At 36.6% G+C, this 19,534-nt stretch overlaps 1 protein-coding gene and 1 long non-coding RNA gene across 2 annotated transcripts; one reads left to right on the top strand and one right to left on the bottom strand.

The window, feature by feature from the left end:
* Positions 1 to 1,065: 1,065 nt before the first annotated feature.
* On the top strand, positions 1,066 to 3,753 carry LOC129444882 (carbohydrate sulfotransferase 12). Its single transcript, XM_055205889.2, has 2 exons — positions 1,066 to 1,236; positions 2,324 to 3,753. The coding sequence occupies exon 2, from the start codon at positions 2,383 to 2,385 to the stop codon at positions 3,505 to 3,507; it is 1,125 nt and encodes a 374-aa protein (XP_055061864.1). The 5' UTR covers positions 1,066 to 1,236; positions 2,324 to 2,382; the 3' UTR covers positions 3,508 to 3,753.
* A 9-nt stretch (positions 3,754 to 3,762) lies between these two features.
* On the bottom strand, positions 3,763 to 19,077 carry LOC129444888 (uncharacterized). Its single transcript, XR_008644640.2, has 3 exons — positions 18,327 to 19,077; positions 14,276 to 14,439; positions 3,763 to 5,761 (listed from the first exon to the last, which is right to left on the bottom strand). It is a non-coding gene; the product is annotated as an uncharacterized lncRNA (long non-coding RNA).
* Positions 19,078 to 19,534: the final 457 nt, after the last annotated feature.

Genomic DNA, 19,534 nt, shown 5'->3' with positions numbered 1-19,534 from the left:
TTGCGTTATTTTTTCTTACTTGGCTGAGGTTTGATCTCTTTCAGGCCTTTCAGGTGTTTTTTTATGACTGAGAAGTTCTGCATTCAAAAATTGCATATTTCATCACAAAAATGTCAAGCTCTAGCCTGCCATCTCCGTTTCTGACTCGAACTGTTCCCGCTCAGGCGCGCACAAATTGCATCATTCTGCGTGACTATGTTTAGTTTAATTCAGTACATAATTTTTTTTCAATCAAATTAATTAAACTGAAAAGTAACTTGCATTACTTTTTAAAAAACGTAACTCTAATATTAATGTGTACATTTATAAAGTAATGCGTTATTTACTCGTTACTTCAGAAGAGTAATAATATTACGTAATGCACGTTACTTTTAATGCATTACCCCCAACACTGGTGCAGACATACTTGTGGCGAATCCCGGCTCGAGGTCCTTTGCTGATCTTGCACCCCTCTCCTCCCTCCACTTTCCTCATTACATCACTATCTGTCAAATAATGGCAAAAATTCGATTTTTTTTATTTTTTATAAATTACACTTTCTGGGTAGCTCATAACCCAGTTATAATTCACTTTTGCATTTTTTTGTGTGCAGATGATTACAAGTTATGCAGTATAATGATGTACTGCAGTGGTTCTCAAACTGGGGGCCGGGGCCCCCAGGGGGGCCGCGAGATGGTGCCAGGGGGGCCCCAGTTTTATGACATTTTATAAAATAAATTAATTTATCATAAATTCTGTGTAATTAAACCTAAAAAAATAAGGCTACTAACAAACAGAACTACTTTGTATAATTTAATATGTTTTGTTTAATTAAAATTTTTAAGTTTTAAAACACATTTGTTATAACTTTTCTTTGGGGGGGCCGCGAAGGAAAGCTCCGTACACATGGGGGGCCGCACGTTGAAAAAGTTTGAGAACCACTGATGTACTGTATAATTACAGTTATACAGTATAATTACAGTTATATTATAATGATAGCATAGGATGCATCCCATAGAAAGTGCTTTTGTGTTTTTTCACTTTTCCTCCACCCCATAAACAATAGTATACATAGCTCTCTCTCTCTCTCTCGCCTTTTCACGTACTGTTCTTTCAAATCCCGCGAGACGTCTCTCACTCACATGTGTTCTCATGAGTTTATTTCAGTAACCTAAGACACGACTCTGCTCTGCTGAATGTACCGTGTGGGAGAAGGAGAAAATGTCATCACAAGCTTTAAATGTCAGCACGCTAAAGGTAATAAAATCACATTGTGTATGTGAGATGTGTGAAAACTATAAATCTACTGTTATGTGATGTGCATTTTGATTTAAGCTGAAGTGACTGTTAATAAGATACAATGCATTTGATTGCACATGCATTGTTTTTCATTGTAAAAACTGTAAAAAACAACAACAACAATGCAGCACGAAGTTAAAACAACTTGGTTTTGCAAGTCAGTTTGGTTTTGCAACTCAATTCAACCTACTATTTTAAGTTTTGACTTGTGATAATTGACATAACCTATAAAATCAAGTTGAAATTGCTAAACTTAAATTGTTAGGTTAAAGTGACATAAAAATATGTTGATTTGACAAAGCTGCGTTTACAATGTATTTTAGTGTAAACGTTCACAAAATCCTTTCTTTGCTAAAGCAGTGATTTATGTTGGTTTCAAATACGTAGTACCTAACTGTTTTAAGACGGTAACCTTTAAACATAGAAATATTGGTATAAAATAGCAATAAACCTAATTTGAATACATTAAGAGGGTTAGTTTTGAAAAACAAGGTGCTTTTTCGTGAACATGAAGTTGGGACTCATATGTTTCCCAACTATAAGTCTCATATATTTCATGTTTAATTGTTTATGCATTTTGTTTTCTAACTTTCATTTAATTACAATATCCGTTGGCCAAAACAGCTTAAATATGGTTTAATGTTACATAGTTTTACATTTTGCCGTTTAATGAAATGTGTATAAATAATGCTGAAATGTTTTTCTTGATAAAAAAATGCCTTTGTATATATTTCCACATTATATGTATATATAATTGTGAAGTGAACACTTTAACTGGAAGCTTTTATTTTTAGCCGTGGTTTCCTGTGGATAGTTGTGGTATCTCTGACTGAACTTTCTCCATAGCAGCATACCATTTTAGTTATGGGGGTGTGCGTTTCTCCAGCGATCACACCCTACTGTTAGTTTAGATATGTAACTTGAAGAATTCCTTCTCTTGTAATGAAAGTTATAAATCAAATTTCTACTGAAATATGCAGGAGTAAAGTTAAATCTAATCTTCAACATGTATTATATTATATTATGTTCTTTGTGTTTTTTCCAGAATTCGTATCATAATGTTGCATATTCAAGTTGGGATCTGCTATAGACTGGGAATATAAAATGGGAATTCTGAGGCAGCTCCAGTGTTTCCTTCTGATGGGAACAATGTTGATTGTCATCTTCATAATCATTTACTGGGATGATGTGGCAAAAGGCACTTATTACGTCCCTTCTGTGGACTTGAACTCCAGTTTAGATGACTCCAAAAAGTCAAGCTGGTCAGTCAAATTAAACCAGACAACTCCTCTTAAACATATCTTAGAAGATAACAACTTAACATTAAACCTCAAAGTGCGGCAAGCAAATCGTACACGTATGGTAAAGGAGCTATGCTTGGCCAACAGCAGCCTTCATTTCCCTGGAAAATTGAAGACATTTGATCAAATTCCAAGCCACGCCTTGGATCATCTCATTGTGGATGATCGCCACGGTGTCATTTATTGTTACGTTCCGAAAGTGGCCTGTACCAACTGGAAAAGAGTCATGATCGTGCTCAGCCAAAACCTTAAGAGACCTGATGGAGCTGCATACAGAGATCCTCTTGACATCCCATCATACTTAAGCCACAATGCCACCCTTCATCTGACCTTCAACAGGTTTTGGAGGCGCTTCGGTCGTGCATCACGTCGTTTGATGCACCACAAACTCAAGACTTACACAAAGTTCATTTTCGTACGAGATCCATTCGTACGACTTATATCTGCTTTCAGGAACAAGTTCGATCAGCCAAATGAGGATTTTTACAAACAGTTCGGCTCCGTAATGCTTCAGCGTTACGCTCAAATTTTAAATCCACCGAGTTCAGCTAAAGAGGCATTTGCTACAGGTATTCGCCCCTCCTTTGCAAACTTTGTTAAGTACCTGTTAGATTCTCAGACTGAAAACGAGGAGCCATTCAATGAACACTGGCGTCAAGTCTACAGGTTATGTCATCCGTGCCAAATCGAGTATGACTTTGTTGGGAAACTGGAAACTCTTGATGAGGATGCAAAACATTTGTTGAAGATTCTTGGAATGGATCAGATTCACTTTCCGCCAGGGTATCACGATAGGACAGCGACAAATTGGGAGCGAGAATGGTTTGCGACCATTTCGTTAGCTGACAGGACAAAACTTTACAATCTGTATGAACCGGACTTCAGATTGTTTGGATACGACAAACCTGAGACACTTCTCCATCATTGAAAAAGCCAATTGTTTTTAATTATCGTAATAACTGAAAATTGTACATGCAATTTTTTTATTAAATTAATGAAGTCCTCGTTTCCTTTATTGATCATATGTATGTTACTGAATGAACAGCTTAAATTGCAGCTAATGCCTTCTGTTATGTATATTAAATGAACTTTTATGTGTGTTTTAAGTTCATGACACTTAGATTTTTAATAATGACCAAGATTAATAATAATAGTTTCAATTAACTAGGTTTATTTCGATTTCATATTTAAAAAGTTGTAATAGTTCAGTTTTGTGTGGACCTATGCATGGAGTTTAATGGGCACCATTAAGAAAGTCTCTAGCTCATGAACTTCACCTTGTGGAAACCACTTTCAAATAAATGTTTACACTGACTTCTAAGACACAGCTGAAGCAAGCAGACCTTCATTTCAAATTGTGGTCCAAAATTGTAGACCTTCCCCTTCATTAGTCAAACATTCAGAGGTGGTCATCTTTTAAACATACTATTTGGAGGCTGACTTCTGACTTTATAAATAAAATCTTAAAAAAAACCTCAGATTTTAATAACATTTCATATGACTATCAGAATAATTAATTAACACAATAAAAAAGGCAATTTACCTTAGCAAGCATCGCAAAATATTGTAAAAGTTTTTAACAAGGAATTAATTGATCTGTGTGTGAGTTGGATTTGGGTCATTGCAAAGTTAAACCCATTCAAAAAATTAAGTGAAATTATAAATTAAATATACTTTCCAAATTAAGTTTTTCTACTAAACTGGTTTGAATGGCTCAAGCAATGCATTGATTTGTTTTGGCCACCAGAGTGCAGTGTGCCTCAAATGAGTTCTTAAAGGGATAGTTTACCCAAAAAATGAAAAATCTCTCATCATTTACTTACCCTCATGTTGTTACAAACCTGTATAAAAAACCGTGACCCCCTTTTCCATATTCTTTTTTCCGCAACCCATTCTTTCAACCCAATCATTATTTGTACGCATTTTGGTGAGAATGGGCTGTTTTTTCTATAATGGCAGTGAATAAGGTTTACGATCGGTTTGGTTACAAACATTCCTAAAAATATCTTTCTTTGTGTTCATCAGAACAAGGAAATTTATACAGGTTTGTAACAACATGAGAGTGAATAAATGATTACAGAATTTTTTTTTTTTGATGAACTATACCTTTAATCCAATTCAGGTACAATCATACAATTTATTTGATCATTATACATCTTGTGAGAAATCTGATGTGCGTATTTGCTTAATAGCGCAAAATAGCAATTATTTTTGCTTGTTTATAGCTTTGATGAATATAAGGGTCAGATTACTGTAGTCTATGTATTTTATAAGCAATACTGTCTCTACTGTCTGTACTTATATTTATTTATCGCAACAATGCAAGAATTATTTTTAAAAAATCCTATAGAAATAAATCTGAACTGAAATAAAAATGTTGATGCCTAAAATGCATAATTTATGCTTAACCTGTACAAAAATGATTCAGCATGGTTTGATTAAGAAGTGCTGTCTGTAAAAAGATTGAAGGCTATTTCAAGATTTTAGCACATAAATGCAATCTCATGAATTGAATTTATTATCTTTAATGAAAATCATTAACATATAAACCGGTGTGCATAAATTTGTCTGAAAGTCCCCAGAGAGGCTTTCCTCAGTTTTATTTCATTTATAAAAACATTGCAGAGGTTTCTTTATGTTTGATTTATATTATTTAATCTATATTTTTCTTTTAATTTTGTTCTAGTTTGATTATTTGGCCTAGGAGCATGTCATTAATGTAAAATGCTAATTTAACACTTTAATGTTATGTTAACCCTAAAATAAGGTTAAATTTGCATACATTCATGTAAAGTTGTAAAGTATTAATGTTATTGTCGAAGACGTATAATTTATGTTCCATTATTTTTCCTTGCACAAATGTTCATAAGTTATTTAAATTCGGCTGGGGGTTTTGTTCAGAGTAATGTTCATTTATTACAAATGGGGCAATGAAAAGGTCACATCAAATTCTACAAGCAAACAGTTGTCTCCCCCTCTTTCTGCATTTCTCTTTTACCTCTATCAAACTGACTGGGTCTGGTCTGTCTTAAAGGTCAAGGTCAAACTGATTCAAACCTCCTGCACCATCAGCTCTCTTCACAAGCTACACCTGCTGTATGACATCCCAAAGGGTTGTGTGGCATCTGCTTTTGAAGTCATCTCTTAAGATGTTTTGGACTGAATGCCATGACTGCTGTCACCTAAGCACAAGAAGCAAAGGTAAAGGGTTTACTTCTGCATTATCCATTTTCACATAAAAGATAGGGTAGTGTATTTATTGATCAGACAAATCTATAAGCAAAAACATTTTCCCTGGCTATTCCTCTCTTCACCATGAGATGGAGTGAATGAGTACACACACACATAACACGGTACTATTACACCTGTGCATTAGGGACAATGTATAGGCAGCCACTTTATGTCAGGTCCAAATCACACTGTCGGTTTTATTTCTGTGATAAAAACCGGTTGTCTTTACATTATCTCGCTTATTACACTGCTATTTACCTCATGAGTAAGGTAAGGAACATTAAATATTGGTTTAAAATATTTTAGTAGTTATATTTTAACAAATGGAAAACTTCTTTACCTCCGGTTTTAAAGAGACACTCCACTTTTTTTGAAAATATCATCAAGTGGACGCCGTTAATGCCAGGTGTAAACAGTGTTCAAAACGTTTTGAGCTCGTCCACTTTCGACCACTTTCAACCACATCCAGAGGTGGTCGAAACCACTTTCGATCGGATCGCTTTGGAGTTGCGGAACGCACATGTGGTTGAATGCGTTCGAACAGCCACACGCGACCGCCTTCTCTCCGCCCATTTATCTAATCTGAGGTATTAAACACAAGTTTTACGTCTTTTTTGACTTCTGGCGTGAACATACAGTGAACAGTGCTATTTTTAGCCATTCATTGATAAAACTAAAGCGGCTGATATCCGTAGTTTCGTTTTGAAAGCATGTGAAAGTTGCGCGATCCTATTTCATCAATTGCGCTGAAAATTCAGAGAAAGCTCTTACATATACACGTAAAAAACACTGTGCAGCATGTTTACTTGCTAAACAAGCAGTGGACTCCGACATAATATTAGTTTGCGTCCATATAAACTCATCATTACTCCCGCTCGCGTTTGAATGACAGCAGAGAGACTCGCCCACCGTCTCACAGACCACCCCCTCACAGTATTCAGCACAGAAGCGGTCGAAAGTGGATAAAACAGACGGATTTAAATACCAGGTGTAAACGTGATGTGTCTCTCTCGTCCACTTGTGATTCGATCGATGAAAACACATCTTAATACCAAGTGTGAACAGCACCCTAGAGTTAAACATTTGATTTTATCTTTTTGGAATCCATTCAGCTGATCTCCGGGTCTGACGCTACCACTTTTAGCATAGCTTAGCATAATACATTGAATCTGATTAGACCATTAACATCACGCTAAAAATAACCAAAGAGTTTGGATATTTTTCCTATTTAAAACTTTACTCTTCTGTAGTTACATCGTGTACTAAGACCGGCAGAAAATTAAAAGTTGTGATTTTCTAGGCAGATATGGCTAGGAACTATACTCTCATTCTGGCGTGATAATCAAGGACTTTTCTGCTGTAACATGGCTGCAGCAGGCGTAGGGATATTACGCACAGCCCGAAAATAGTCCCCTGCAATTGAAAGAAGGGGTCTATTTTCGGGCAGTGCGTAATATCACTACGCCTGCTGCAGCCATGTTACAGCAGCAAAGTCCTTGATTATTACACCAGAATGAGAGTATAGTTCCTAGCCATATCAGTCTAGAAAATAACTTCTTTTAATTTTCTTTCGGTCTTAGTACATGATGTAACTACAGTAGAGTCAAGGTTTAAATAGGAAAAATATCCAAACTCTTTGGTTATTTTTTTGCGCGATGCTAATGGTCTAATTAGATTCAATGAATTATTCTAAGCTATGCTAAAAGTGGTACCGCATGACCCGGAGATCAGCTGAATGGATTCCAAAAAGGTAAAAATCATGAGATGGGAGCTGGAAAATGAATGTTTTACAAACATACCTTACAAAAAAACACTACAGGTCTGCATCATGAAACAAAGAATGTCACCAATATATGTGAAATTTAGTCGGGAAAATGTGTTTTTAAATTAAAGCAGATCAAAAATGCATTTAGGCTAGGACTAGGATAAGCCCTGTACGGGAAACCACCTCAAAGTGTTAATCTCCTCCATATTATCATCATGTATATTCAAAATAAAGTGTACGGCTATGAAGTTATTCATTTGTCGTCTTGACAGACACTTTGTTTTTTTCTACTGATATGACAGGAACATGCATATTATATATTTACAGTACATCATTATCATATTGTGCACCTAATTGTGAATTTTTCCTGGATAAATTAAGTCCCATTGTGTATCAAATGAGCTCTTGTTATTCAACCTAAAGAGATTTTCTCTTCCTTAAACCATTTAAAGATAAAAACCAGCCACCCTTGATTCCAGGGCAACTAAATGTTCACTGACAGAATCAATAACTTCTTTAACCTCTTCAACCTTGTGACGTCTATTTCTGGTGTTTTCTGCTTATGTGTGCCAGTACCAGAAAATGAGTGTGTATGTGTGACTACCTCTGGCCTCAAGCCCCTTCATTTTTTCTGAATAACATTTTAGTTTCAATTAGTTAAGAAAAGGAGAAACCGCATAGCTGGAGGCAAAGATGTCACAATCCATTTAAAGCAGCGGCAATAAAGATAACTTGTCTTTAGCGCTCTGTTAAATGATGCAGCGTTAAGTTAAAACAGCTTGGTTATGCAAGTCAATTAAACCTACTATTTTAAGTTTGACTTGTGATAAGCTGACATAACATAAAACCAAGTTGAAATTGTTTATTTAATTTGATTTTAAAGTAACATAAAAATATGTTGATTTGATACATTTGTTTTACAGTGCACATATACACTAACCTAAAGGATTATTAGGAACACATGTTCAATTGGGCATCGTTTAAATGCCACGGCCTACCTGAGCATTGTTTCTGACCATGTCCATCCCTTTATGACCACCATGTACTCATCCTCTGATGGCTACTTCCAGCAGGATAATGCACCATGTCACAAAGCTCGAATTATTTCAAATTGGTTTCTTGAACATGACAATGAGTTCACTGTAATAAAATGGCCCCCACAGTCACCAGATCTCAACCCAATAGAGCATCTTTGGGATGTGGGGGAACGGGAGCTTTGTGCCCTGAATGTGCATCCCACAAATCTCCATCAACTGCAAGATGCTATCCTATCAATATGGGCCAACATTTCTAAAGAATGCTTTAGAATTAAGGCAGTTCTGAAGGCGAAAGGGGGTCAAACACAGTATTAGTAAAGTGTTCCTAATAATCCTTTAGGTGAGTGTATATTTGTATTTTGTCTGACAAAAAGATTAAACTGAACTTCCTGTAGAAACCTCCTGGTCTTCAAGAATGTTGGTAATGAATGATGAATAAATTCAGGAATAAAACAGTACTGTGCTCTAAAGATATTGATGTAAAATGTAATTGTGTTTTAAAAGACCTGGAGTTCATGTCTGAAATTGCTACCCCTGAGTGCTTATGATGAGGAAGATCAAAATGTGCCATCACATTCTGTATCTTTAAAAATGAGCAATAGATGTTCTTCACTGTTTCTTCTCCTTAACAATTATCACTGGTGTTGACTGAATGCCTCTCGGGCTCACTTTAAGCAAGGATGTGTGATCTCGTAAAATGTGTGGGCAGTGATGTCTTGGAGCGGTGTGTGATCATTTTCGAGTACCTTTAGGCTGAGATTAGATACAATGAGCATAACATGGTTAAACAATAGCGTGGATGCACTGAAGGCACTTTTCTACACAACCACCCAGCAAGGCGGGAAAAAGAAAGGGGTGAGTGTGGTAAATCTTTGCGATTTAAGAAGCAGGAAGGAAAACAGATTGCTGTGAGGAAAGAAAACAAGCAAAACGCCCTGTGAATCATGCAGTGTATCGAGTTTTAATCTCAAAATGAATTAAATGGATGTTTAAAAATGATTTTTCATGTGATGCCAAGGAAACCATTTTTTACCAGTTACAGTAAATGCTGTGAAATGTTTTATTCAGAGCACACAATAGAGCATAAAAATAGTTTGTTTTCTCCATAGAAAAAACAATAGATCCACATCCACTCTGAAAAATGTTATTTTCAACAAACCATTGGGACGAAAAAGGACAAACCCATCCGTTGGGTTCAATTAGTTAAACACGTACTGAACGTCTGGGAACTATAGCCACTTTGAATGGCCAAAGACCACCCTATGGCCCCATGACTGACGCATAAAACAACCAATTATGTTTCGCTTTGTGTCACGACATGTTTAGGTGCGTGGAAAGTCTCCACAATAACAGACTGGTGTGCAACCAGTAAATCATTCATTCACGAACGTCTCTGAAGTTCATAACAACAATAGCAAACACATTAAAATATTTCTTTTAGATTCCACTAACTGCGTCAATCAAAACTCTTGGATGTCTTTTAAAGACTGTGAACCGCGCATACTTTGTGTTGTTTTCAGTTGAACCTAACACGACACACACATCTCATGAAAATTCTGTGTAATTCAACCAATCAGAGGACGACTTTCAAAGATGCTGAAGTGCTTCCAGAAAAGTCGAAGTCCGTCTGCGTGACGTCTGAGGCTGAGACTAGGTTCAATTAACCCAGAAAATGTTTATATATGACCACAATGGAAAATAGGCTCATTTTCCAGCTCCCCTAGAGTTAAACATTTGATTTTGACCGTTTTGGAATTAATTCAACTCATCTCCGGGTCTGGCGGTACCACTTTTAGCATAGCTTAGCATAATCCATTGAATCTGATTAGACCATTAGCATCGTGCTAAATATAACCAAAGAGTTTGGATCATTTTCCTATTTAAAACTTGACACTTCTGTAGTTACATTGTTTACTAAGACCGACAGAAAATTAAAAGTTGTGATTTTCTAGGCAGATATGGCTAGGAAGTATACTCCCATTCTGGCGTAATAATCAAGGACTTTGCTGCTGTAACATGGTTGCAGGAGGCGCAATGATATTACGCACTGCCCGAAAATAGTCCCCTGCTATTGAAAGTTACCAAGGGGGCTATTTTCAAGCAGTGCGTAATATCATTGCGCCTGCTGCAGCCATATTACAGCAGCAAAGTCCTTGATTATTACACCAAAAAAGTGGAGTGTCCCTTTAAATTACAACCCAATAGGTTGGGTTGGTCACTTTTTGAAAATTACCCAGCCATTTTGAGAGTATATATAACCTTTATATATTCTCAAAATGGCTGGGTAATTTTCAAAAAGTGACAGTCTTATAGTTATTTTTTAATCAGAGTTATTAATGTTGTAATTCATCTCTGAACTCTGTGATCGAATCCAAAAATGGATTTTACCGGGTGTAGAGTTAATGGTGCCTACGTGTGAGTCTGTCCTCAGGTGTAGCCTAATATTTCTGCATCCACTCAATCTATAAATCACACCAGACATCGCCTGTCACAGGTAATCAACATAAATTTCCTATAATGACTGACTGACTGGAGACAAGAAGTCCCCAGTCGACTCTGTTAATCAGTTCTTTAATATTCCATCCTGTGCAAGTGTAACATTAATCAAGATTAGTGGTGCACGATATATCGGCCGCCGATATAATATCGGCCGATATGGTCATTTTTTTACACATCGGCATCGGTCCGATGTCAAAATAGGGCCGATGTGAACAGGCCGATAATCATTCCTGTGTATTTGACGTGTGTGTAGGAGACGTGTGGGGGCGAGTACGTTTGTTTTTGCACAAGGGCATAAGTTACACATGTGCTGAAGCAGGTTCTGTCGTTTGCCTGGTCGTTCTTCAAAGTGTCTGGAGAAGATCCTCGCTATGCTGTGTGACAGGGGTGTCCAATACGTTTATCGCGATCGCAAAGGCAATGCCGGTAGATTGCACATACATTAACTGTGTATCCTTATGCTGCTCAATGTCTCCAAGAGTAATTGTGACACACGTAACTTAAGTCTTGAGTTGCTGTGCCTTTCTTCTCAAATGTGTTTTTATAAATCTTATGCCTGCCCGCCAGAGCATGTGAGCGGTGCGGTAATATTTCCATCAGAGCGCAGAGCGCATTTCCGAAATTTCCGCTCTGCTCGCTCAATACCCTCAGCACCGCTCGCTCATCCCAGAATGCCCTTTGGTAATTTGCTAGTTCGAGAATCTGTAAAAATGGGTAGCAATAAGTTATGGATTTCAAATATTGTTTTAATGATGTCGCCAGCCTTACATAGAAATGAAAGAAATGAAACTAAGATGACAGAATAACTGTAGTGTCGTCTGCATCTAGATGCAGTTTTAAAGATTAAAATTAGGCTTCTTTAATCTAACTGATCAACACAAATACAAAGCGCCATAATATAGGCTAACTGATTGCTTACCAGCATTAAAACCACTTAAAATAAGAATCTTTATAGTTCTCCGCTCCGTGGATGAGAAAGCTTCAGCCAAAAACGCATTTAATATTAACTGACTGAACACGGGACTCTTCCCTGGACATTTAGATATTATTTTTTTCATCAACAGCATGCGTGGGACATTATAAACATTGATGATAATCTGCCGACTCGACTGATTCAGCACGTCCTCTATTTTACAGAGAGTTCGCTTAATTAACGGCTTTTCATTCGGTCCGTGTGAGCTAAACATTTTTGTGCTATAATTTGCTCTCGCGGCTATATTTCAAAATATTTTTGACCAAGTAACACTCGGGATAAAATGTAAGTTGTTTTAGATAGCATTTAAGCTTCTGAAATGATGACAAATCAGTCTGAGTAAAATGATATATCCAGATGAATTTAGCCAAAATAATGATTTATTCGTTTTCATACTATATAGATACACGTTAATTTATCTACCAATATACTATTGAAAATGCCATAAATAAATACTCATGGCCTTCTGTATTGCATTCGTTTTGTACATTTACAGGTTCATAAATACTGTCTAATTTTAATTTCTTTAAGACAGAGCTGTGTTCTGTATTTACTGATGCACTGTAAATTTGCACTTTAAAAACCTTCTTGTTAAGAAATTGTTCTTCAATTTATTTTAGTTTTTTCAAATACTATATTTATATAACAGAATAGTTTGTTAATCTTTCTCATAAGGGGAACGAATTATTATAATATTTCGTGATTACTTATTACATTTATTATTACTTAAAATTAGTAAAACATGTGAATGTCGTGGAAACAATTTGTTAATTTTAATTATATCCGGAGCTCCGTATCAGTTAAACTATAATAGCCAACACACAACTGTACATAACTGCGATTTATCAGCTAATACTTTAATTAAATGCAATTATCCAAGAAAACAATTAGGCTTACTAAAAAAAATTATATCGGAGCGGGATCTGAGCGGGAATTGGTTTATTTGCGAGCGTGAGCGGAAAGTTAACGGAGCACTTGCTTGGGCGGTGAGCGACTGAGTGGAGCGCTTTAACAGTAGAACGGAATATTTAGCGGAGCGTCACACCGCTCTGCTTCACTCACATGCTCTGATGGTGGACAGCCCTAAATCCAATGTAGAGATATATGCAGTATAGTCCACGCATTTAAAGTGTTTTTAGCATGTAGAACTTGTCGGCTAAAAGTCTGGACACCACTGTCTTAGAGTAATTGTGAAACACAAAGTCTTTTTGAGTTGCTGTGCTTTTCTTCTCAAATGTGTTTTTATAAATCTTATGCCTGCCCGCTGCAGTGTAAACTTCCGAAATTTACCAGGATGCAATCGCATTCTTTCCTTCATGCAGCTGATGCACGCGCCCGGTGTGTGTACGCGCGCCCGAGCGAACGAGGGAGGAAGAGAGAGAGAGCTGCAGCATTGTGCTGATTTATATGCTTCTGATACTATTGTCATTTTCTTTCTAGTTTGATTTACTAAACCGTGTCTCTGCTATTTTATACAGTACTCGACATGAACTCCAGGATTTTTTTCAACTTCTCAAAAAAATAGAGTAATGGTGACAGCCCTAAATCTAATGTAGAGATATATGCAGTATAGTCCACGCATTTAAAGTGTTTTTTTAGCATGTAGATCTTGTCGGCTTTATCATTTTAAAAGTAGATCACCACACAAAAAAGTCCGGACACCCCTGCTGCTGTGTGCAATGAGAGTGAGGGCCGGGTGATACGAGGGGGAGTTCGGGACAAATTGTTCAACACAACCAATTTGATCACCCACTTAAAAAATAAGCATCCCGAAGCTTACAAAGAATAAGCTTACATATCAATCAGCTAATTGATTACATTTTGCACATGGGTAAAGGTGCCCAATCAGTCATTTCTGGGAATAAATTACAAAAGTATTTTTTTTTTGGAAAATAGCTCTTTATTTGATTATCATTAAAATGTGTTTTTATACAGAGATATCGGCATCGGCAAATATCGGTATTGGCCATAACAGACAAGGGTCATATCGGTTATCGGCATCGGCCAAAATTTTCACATCGGTGCATCACTAATCAAGATGTTTTTAATTTGTAGTTTATTAGTGGTATTAGTTCTACGGTACATTGCTGGTATATGGATGAAACATATTGAAGATAAATTACATTACTGCCTTCTGTTCAATTTCAAAAATTTGGCTGTAGTTTAAAGGGACCGAAATTGGACCACTTACATGCACAGACAGACAGAGGCGTCTGATGATGAGCTTAAAGAAGACGACTAAATCCTTCTCCGATTCGAGGATATATGAACAGGAAAGAGTGTGACAGATTCATCACAGGTGAAGGTCACATGCAAATTACATGTCGTTGGTGTAGTTCAATCATTCTTTATGTCCTAATGAATATAGGTAACACAACACAATAAGGATTCATTGACATTAGTTACTGCATTATTTAACATGAACTAACTATAATCATATGTTCAAAGCATTTATTAATCTTTGTTAAAGGAGTGGTGAATCAAATACTCAATTTTAACTTGATAATTTGTTATATAAGAGGTCATCATACTTAAATGAACATCCTGCAAGTTTCAGAACTGAAAACGTCCGTGCTACTGAAATATAACAGTTTTTGGCAACAAGCCAGTATAACAAGCCAGTGTGGAATTCGTAAAAATATGACGTCAAAGTAGAAGCACCTCCCCATAGCCAAACACAAGGACCACTTTTGTAGCCCCTCCCACAGCTTCGCGTGACACACGTGTGTCTCAACAATAAGTAAACATGTCTTTAAAGATTGCCAAATGTAACCAAAATGACTTTTAAATAAAAATTTTCTGAGAGACTTTTATTTTGACGCGGTGATCTGAAGTAACCATGGAAACGCATTTTCGGTTGTGGAAGGAAGAACACAGACGCTGGATAACGGAGGCTCAACATTAGGAATGTGTGGATAAAGTTTGCTTTTGAAGAAGTTCCAGCTCGCGTTTGTTTACTTTGTGTACACGGATTCATTTGTAAAGAAGTCGATGCTGGATTTGCAGAGAGACTGTGATTAAAAACACCACTAATATTGGATCTGACAAAAATGACACAGCAGTATACACAGTAAGTTTATTTAAGTTACTGCGTTTCACTATTGCTTTGTTATAAGAGATCGCTTGATATGTCTGTTGTAACATCGTTTGTTTGACTGTTTTAATGTACTAAAAACATTAAACGATTAATAAAGGTACAACACTTAACAACATGACTGTAATGTAACGGTAGAAATATACAAAGTTAGTGATATAGAAGGATTTATCAGCCGCAGTTTAGATTCTGATGCCCGCTTACTGTGTTGTATACGGTATTTTAGGCGAGTTGCGTTTAAAAGGTCAAACACCCAACAAAGCTTTTTTATCATATAACTGTGGTATGTAACATTATTACGTGTATGTCAGAGCAACTTCACAAGCACAATAGAAATATGCAAAGTTATTGATAAGGATTTATTAGCCGCAGTTTAGATTCGGATGCACGCTTACTGTGTTTTATACGGTAATTTAGTCACGTCGAGTTTAAATTTTTGTTTCTACTTTACGATACGTATTGTCATTTATGTGTATCATCTTTAGCACCCAGAATCTTTTGTGGCTCAAACATTGTGTTCGGCTGCTATTTTTACACATTAATGTTTTTAAAACATTTGCCCACATGATGACGGGGAATGAAGCTGTCCAATCATAGCAGTGGGCGTTTACTTCCAGGTCTTCAGTGCGGCCCGCCCCTTCAAACGAACTATTTCTACAGACAGCCACTAATCCATGTTACAAAATAGCCTATTACTTATTGCTTTTGATGTTTTTGAATGTAAAAACCACGCGAAGATCATAAGTAGACATCAGACAACAGTATAAAACAATAAAATCGACATATTCACTGCCCCTTTAAAGTTACGTAATACAAGTGTTCCCTGTTTATGCATGTTAGTTCAACGGGCATGAACTATGTTAAAAGATACAACTTTTGATTTTAAAAATACTGTAAAAGAAGATTGATAAATGCTGTGGAACAACTGTTCAGTGTTTTATACCAAAACATAAGCAACTGGGTGATTCTGGTGAAATTAGACTTATTAACATTTTGATAAAAAAGTAAATGCATAGTAAGAGTATCATAAAAAGAAGCATACAGTCAATGAGCTCGTTTACATGCACATGCACACCAATGATGCGATTATAATGAGATTTTGTCAATACTGCGATTATACTTTACCTCATGTAAACGCAATAATTCGATAAAAAGAATGCGATTAAGCTCATAATCGCAGTAAGTATAATCGCATTTAAAGAGGTGGCGTACGCCGTTTATAATCGCAGTATGCGTCCATGTAAACGCTTTAATCGCATTTACACCACACTAACTGAAGTGCGCGTGTGTTTTAGTCACGCAACTTAACCACAAATTCGTTTTAAACTTGACATTAGGAAGTTTTACATGAACTCTGCCAACACGACTCGCTGTCAGCAGTCTGCCTTCATTCAGAAACAGCTCAAATAACATGACAGCAGTGTATAAAACCTTTAAGGGACATTATAACGATAATTATAACGATAAATATATTAGTGACCACATCATAATGATAACTACATGCTAATTCGCTCAACGAGCGCAGCATTACCTAATATTGAATATTTCTTGTAATAAAAACTTTTTTGCAATTGTTTACATGTCTCTGAATATGTACATATGCTGATCTTGTTGCATTTACAAAGCGGGAAACCAGCAGATGTCCTCAACTCGCTGCATTTCGCGTAACTAAACAATGAATAGGTTGTGTAATAATATCTTACCTTTTGGCGTAGTCAGTGTGGTAGAAAAAATTCACAGCAACAACTGCATCAGCTCTGGATAGCCTACCTGAGGTAATTTTATGTTATAAACCTCAGCAATGAATGAGCTTTCTACTGCATTTTAAGTGCGCGTGCACATCAAGTTAAAATAGATTTGATTGGCTGTCAATGGTTCATTCATCATGTGCCAAAATCGCTATCGTTATAGTTGTTGGGTGAACTCTGCTATTATCTTTAATATAAAACGATTGTTAAAACTATATTTTTATATCGTTTTAATGTGAACGCCCTTTACAGGCACTGTCATATTTATATCTTCATCACGGCACCGGATAATGAAATACATCCATAACAATCAGTAAATTAAAACAGTGGATCATATGTGAGTTCATTATTTGTGCTCTGCATTGGGCTATGTGTGAATAATCCGAAAATAAAAACTGCATGTAAAACCGGAGTGAAGAGGTTAGCTCCAGTCATGTAAACATATTACTGCGATTAAGACCTTACTCGCATTATTGGAAATAATCGCATTATTGGTGTGCATGTAAACGAGCTGATTGTTCCCTCTAATTTTTTTCAGCACTGAGCAAATTCTTTTTTTTTCTGAGCACACATTTCACTACTGTGAGCAATTCGCAACCACACGACCTGCCGAAAATGACCACGAGCCTGCGTTAGCCATAGGAGATTCAAAGAGATGACAGCAAATGCATCAATGTTTACCAGAGGCAATTCTAGGATTAGATCTTTAGGGGTGCTGAGCACCCAATGAGCTCCGCTGCTACCACCCGCTCTTTTTTCCTACAGAAACCAATAATATGTCTATTGTAAAATAACTATAATTTTAACATTGGTTCAACTAACTCCAAAATCCAGATTTTTTGGAGAACTTTTCTGGCATGAAAACGGGTCAGGGGTGAAAAAGATTAGAAGAATATTACCCCTCTAGGGTCTGGGAGCATGCTCCCCCTTAGAATTTTTTTTAAATTACATATTTTAATGTTTTGAGATGCATTTTTTTTTGCCAACCTTTTTATTTCGAATTAATGGCGAGCTAGCACTTTTTTGCCATTAAGCCATATTAAAGTTTCAGGACAAAAGGTGGGCTACAGCAGCAGTGTGGGTATGGTTTTATGTGAATATACAGTGTATCGTTTTAATCCTTTGTCAAAATGACAAATCTCCTAATTTATAACTTTTATGCCTACAACATATGGTAGGTTTATTAATAGTTTGTTAATTTGCAGCTTTTCTTGAAAAAGTCCTTTAATTGAACCATTACCTTTACTATAGGCCTATGTCTAAAACAAAACACTTGTGACTCCTGCACTAAGGGTTAAAAACGTATCCCCTTCATATTAATCTACATGTGACAAAGTAAAAAAAAATATTTATTGTCTAGTTTGATAGTCAGACAGTTAGTGATTTCACACATAACTTACCGGTTCTGGTGGTATACAGTGATGTTGTTTGTTTTCACTCTGTTCCAAGCGCCATGTTTTCATGACGATTGACCAGAAAAGACGCACGTGACGTCATGTTAACATGACTCCCGATTGTTAAAATAAGTCTCAAATTAACGATAAATATTACAATAAACGTTAACAACAGAGACACACGTATGCAACTACCCACTGAGACGTACAAAACTGCATGCAGCTTGCGGAAGAACATTGTAACCGGCGCTACTTCTCTGTTTAAGTCTATGGACGAGTCACACAGGTACTGTGCTACTCCGCAGCGCGCGGGTACCCGCCGGACTAAAATAATCCGAAAATAAACACTTATTATACGTGTACCATGGTGATTCAGTATAAGACAAAAACACGGCTTGAACGATTGATTCGTGATGTACTCGCTCATTATAAACATAACGTAAACATTTTGTAAGATTTGAACAAAAAAGTTGCATCAAACACTTTTAACTGATTCTCACTCTGCGTGTGTTTCGCGCCGGATGACGGCGATGCAAGTACAAAGTAGACACCATTTGCTAAGCGGGGAGGTTTTCATTTTCTACCTTAACATATACATTTTAAACCACAAACTACGGACTATGTTTTGGACATTATTTAACCTTGTCAAAGACGAACGAACATTTTAGAATAAATACATTTCTTGCTCCAAGTTTTAGGGGGTGCTGAGCTCCTTTTTAGGGGTGCTGAAGCATTCCTAAAAAGGGACTAGCCTCGCCCATGTTGTGCGGTCTGAAAAATGTGCGCGGTCTGACAAATCTATAGCGCGGCCACTTCGGGCGCAGCTTTGAGGGAACATTGCGGTACTATTTTGCACATGATTTCAAATGACATCATACAAACCAATTCAGTTTTTTTTCACATTTAAGGGAAAAATTTTCATTACTGCAACATGTCCATTGGGTTCTTTGATATGGAAAATGTATAATTAAAAAATCTAAAAAATAAAAAGCTTTAGTGCATGTTATACTATAAACATTTACAGTAAAGAAACAAAGTATTTGGTGATCATTGGTAAATGTAGAGACAATAATTAAGCAATATCGCTCGAGTAGGAGTGTGATGATATAGCTCTATATGATCACGGCTGTGATTAGGCACGAGGCTGTAGGCCGAGTGCCGGAGGCAATCACAGCCGTGATGATATAGAGCTATATCACACGACTCTGAGAGCG

This window comes from Misgurnus anguillicaudatus, chromosome 3 (assembly GCF_027580225.2).
Source record: "Misgurnus anguillicaudatus chromosome 3, ASM2758022v2, whole genome shotgun sequence".
In the NCBI taxonomy this organism is placed as follows: domain Eukaryota; kingdom Metazoa; phylum Chordata; class Actinopteri; order Cypriniformes; family Cobitidae; genus Misgurnus; species Misgurnus anguillicaudatus.
The sequence above is the reverse complement of the archived record's forward strand: the minus strand, read 5'-3'. Positions and strand labels throughout refer to the sequence as shown.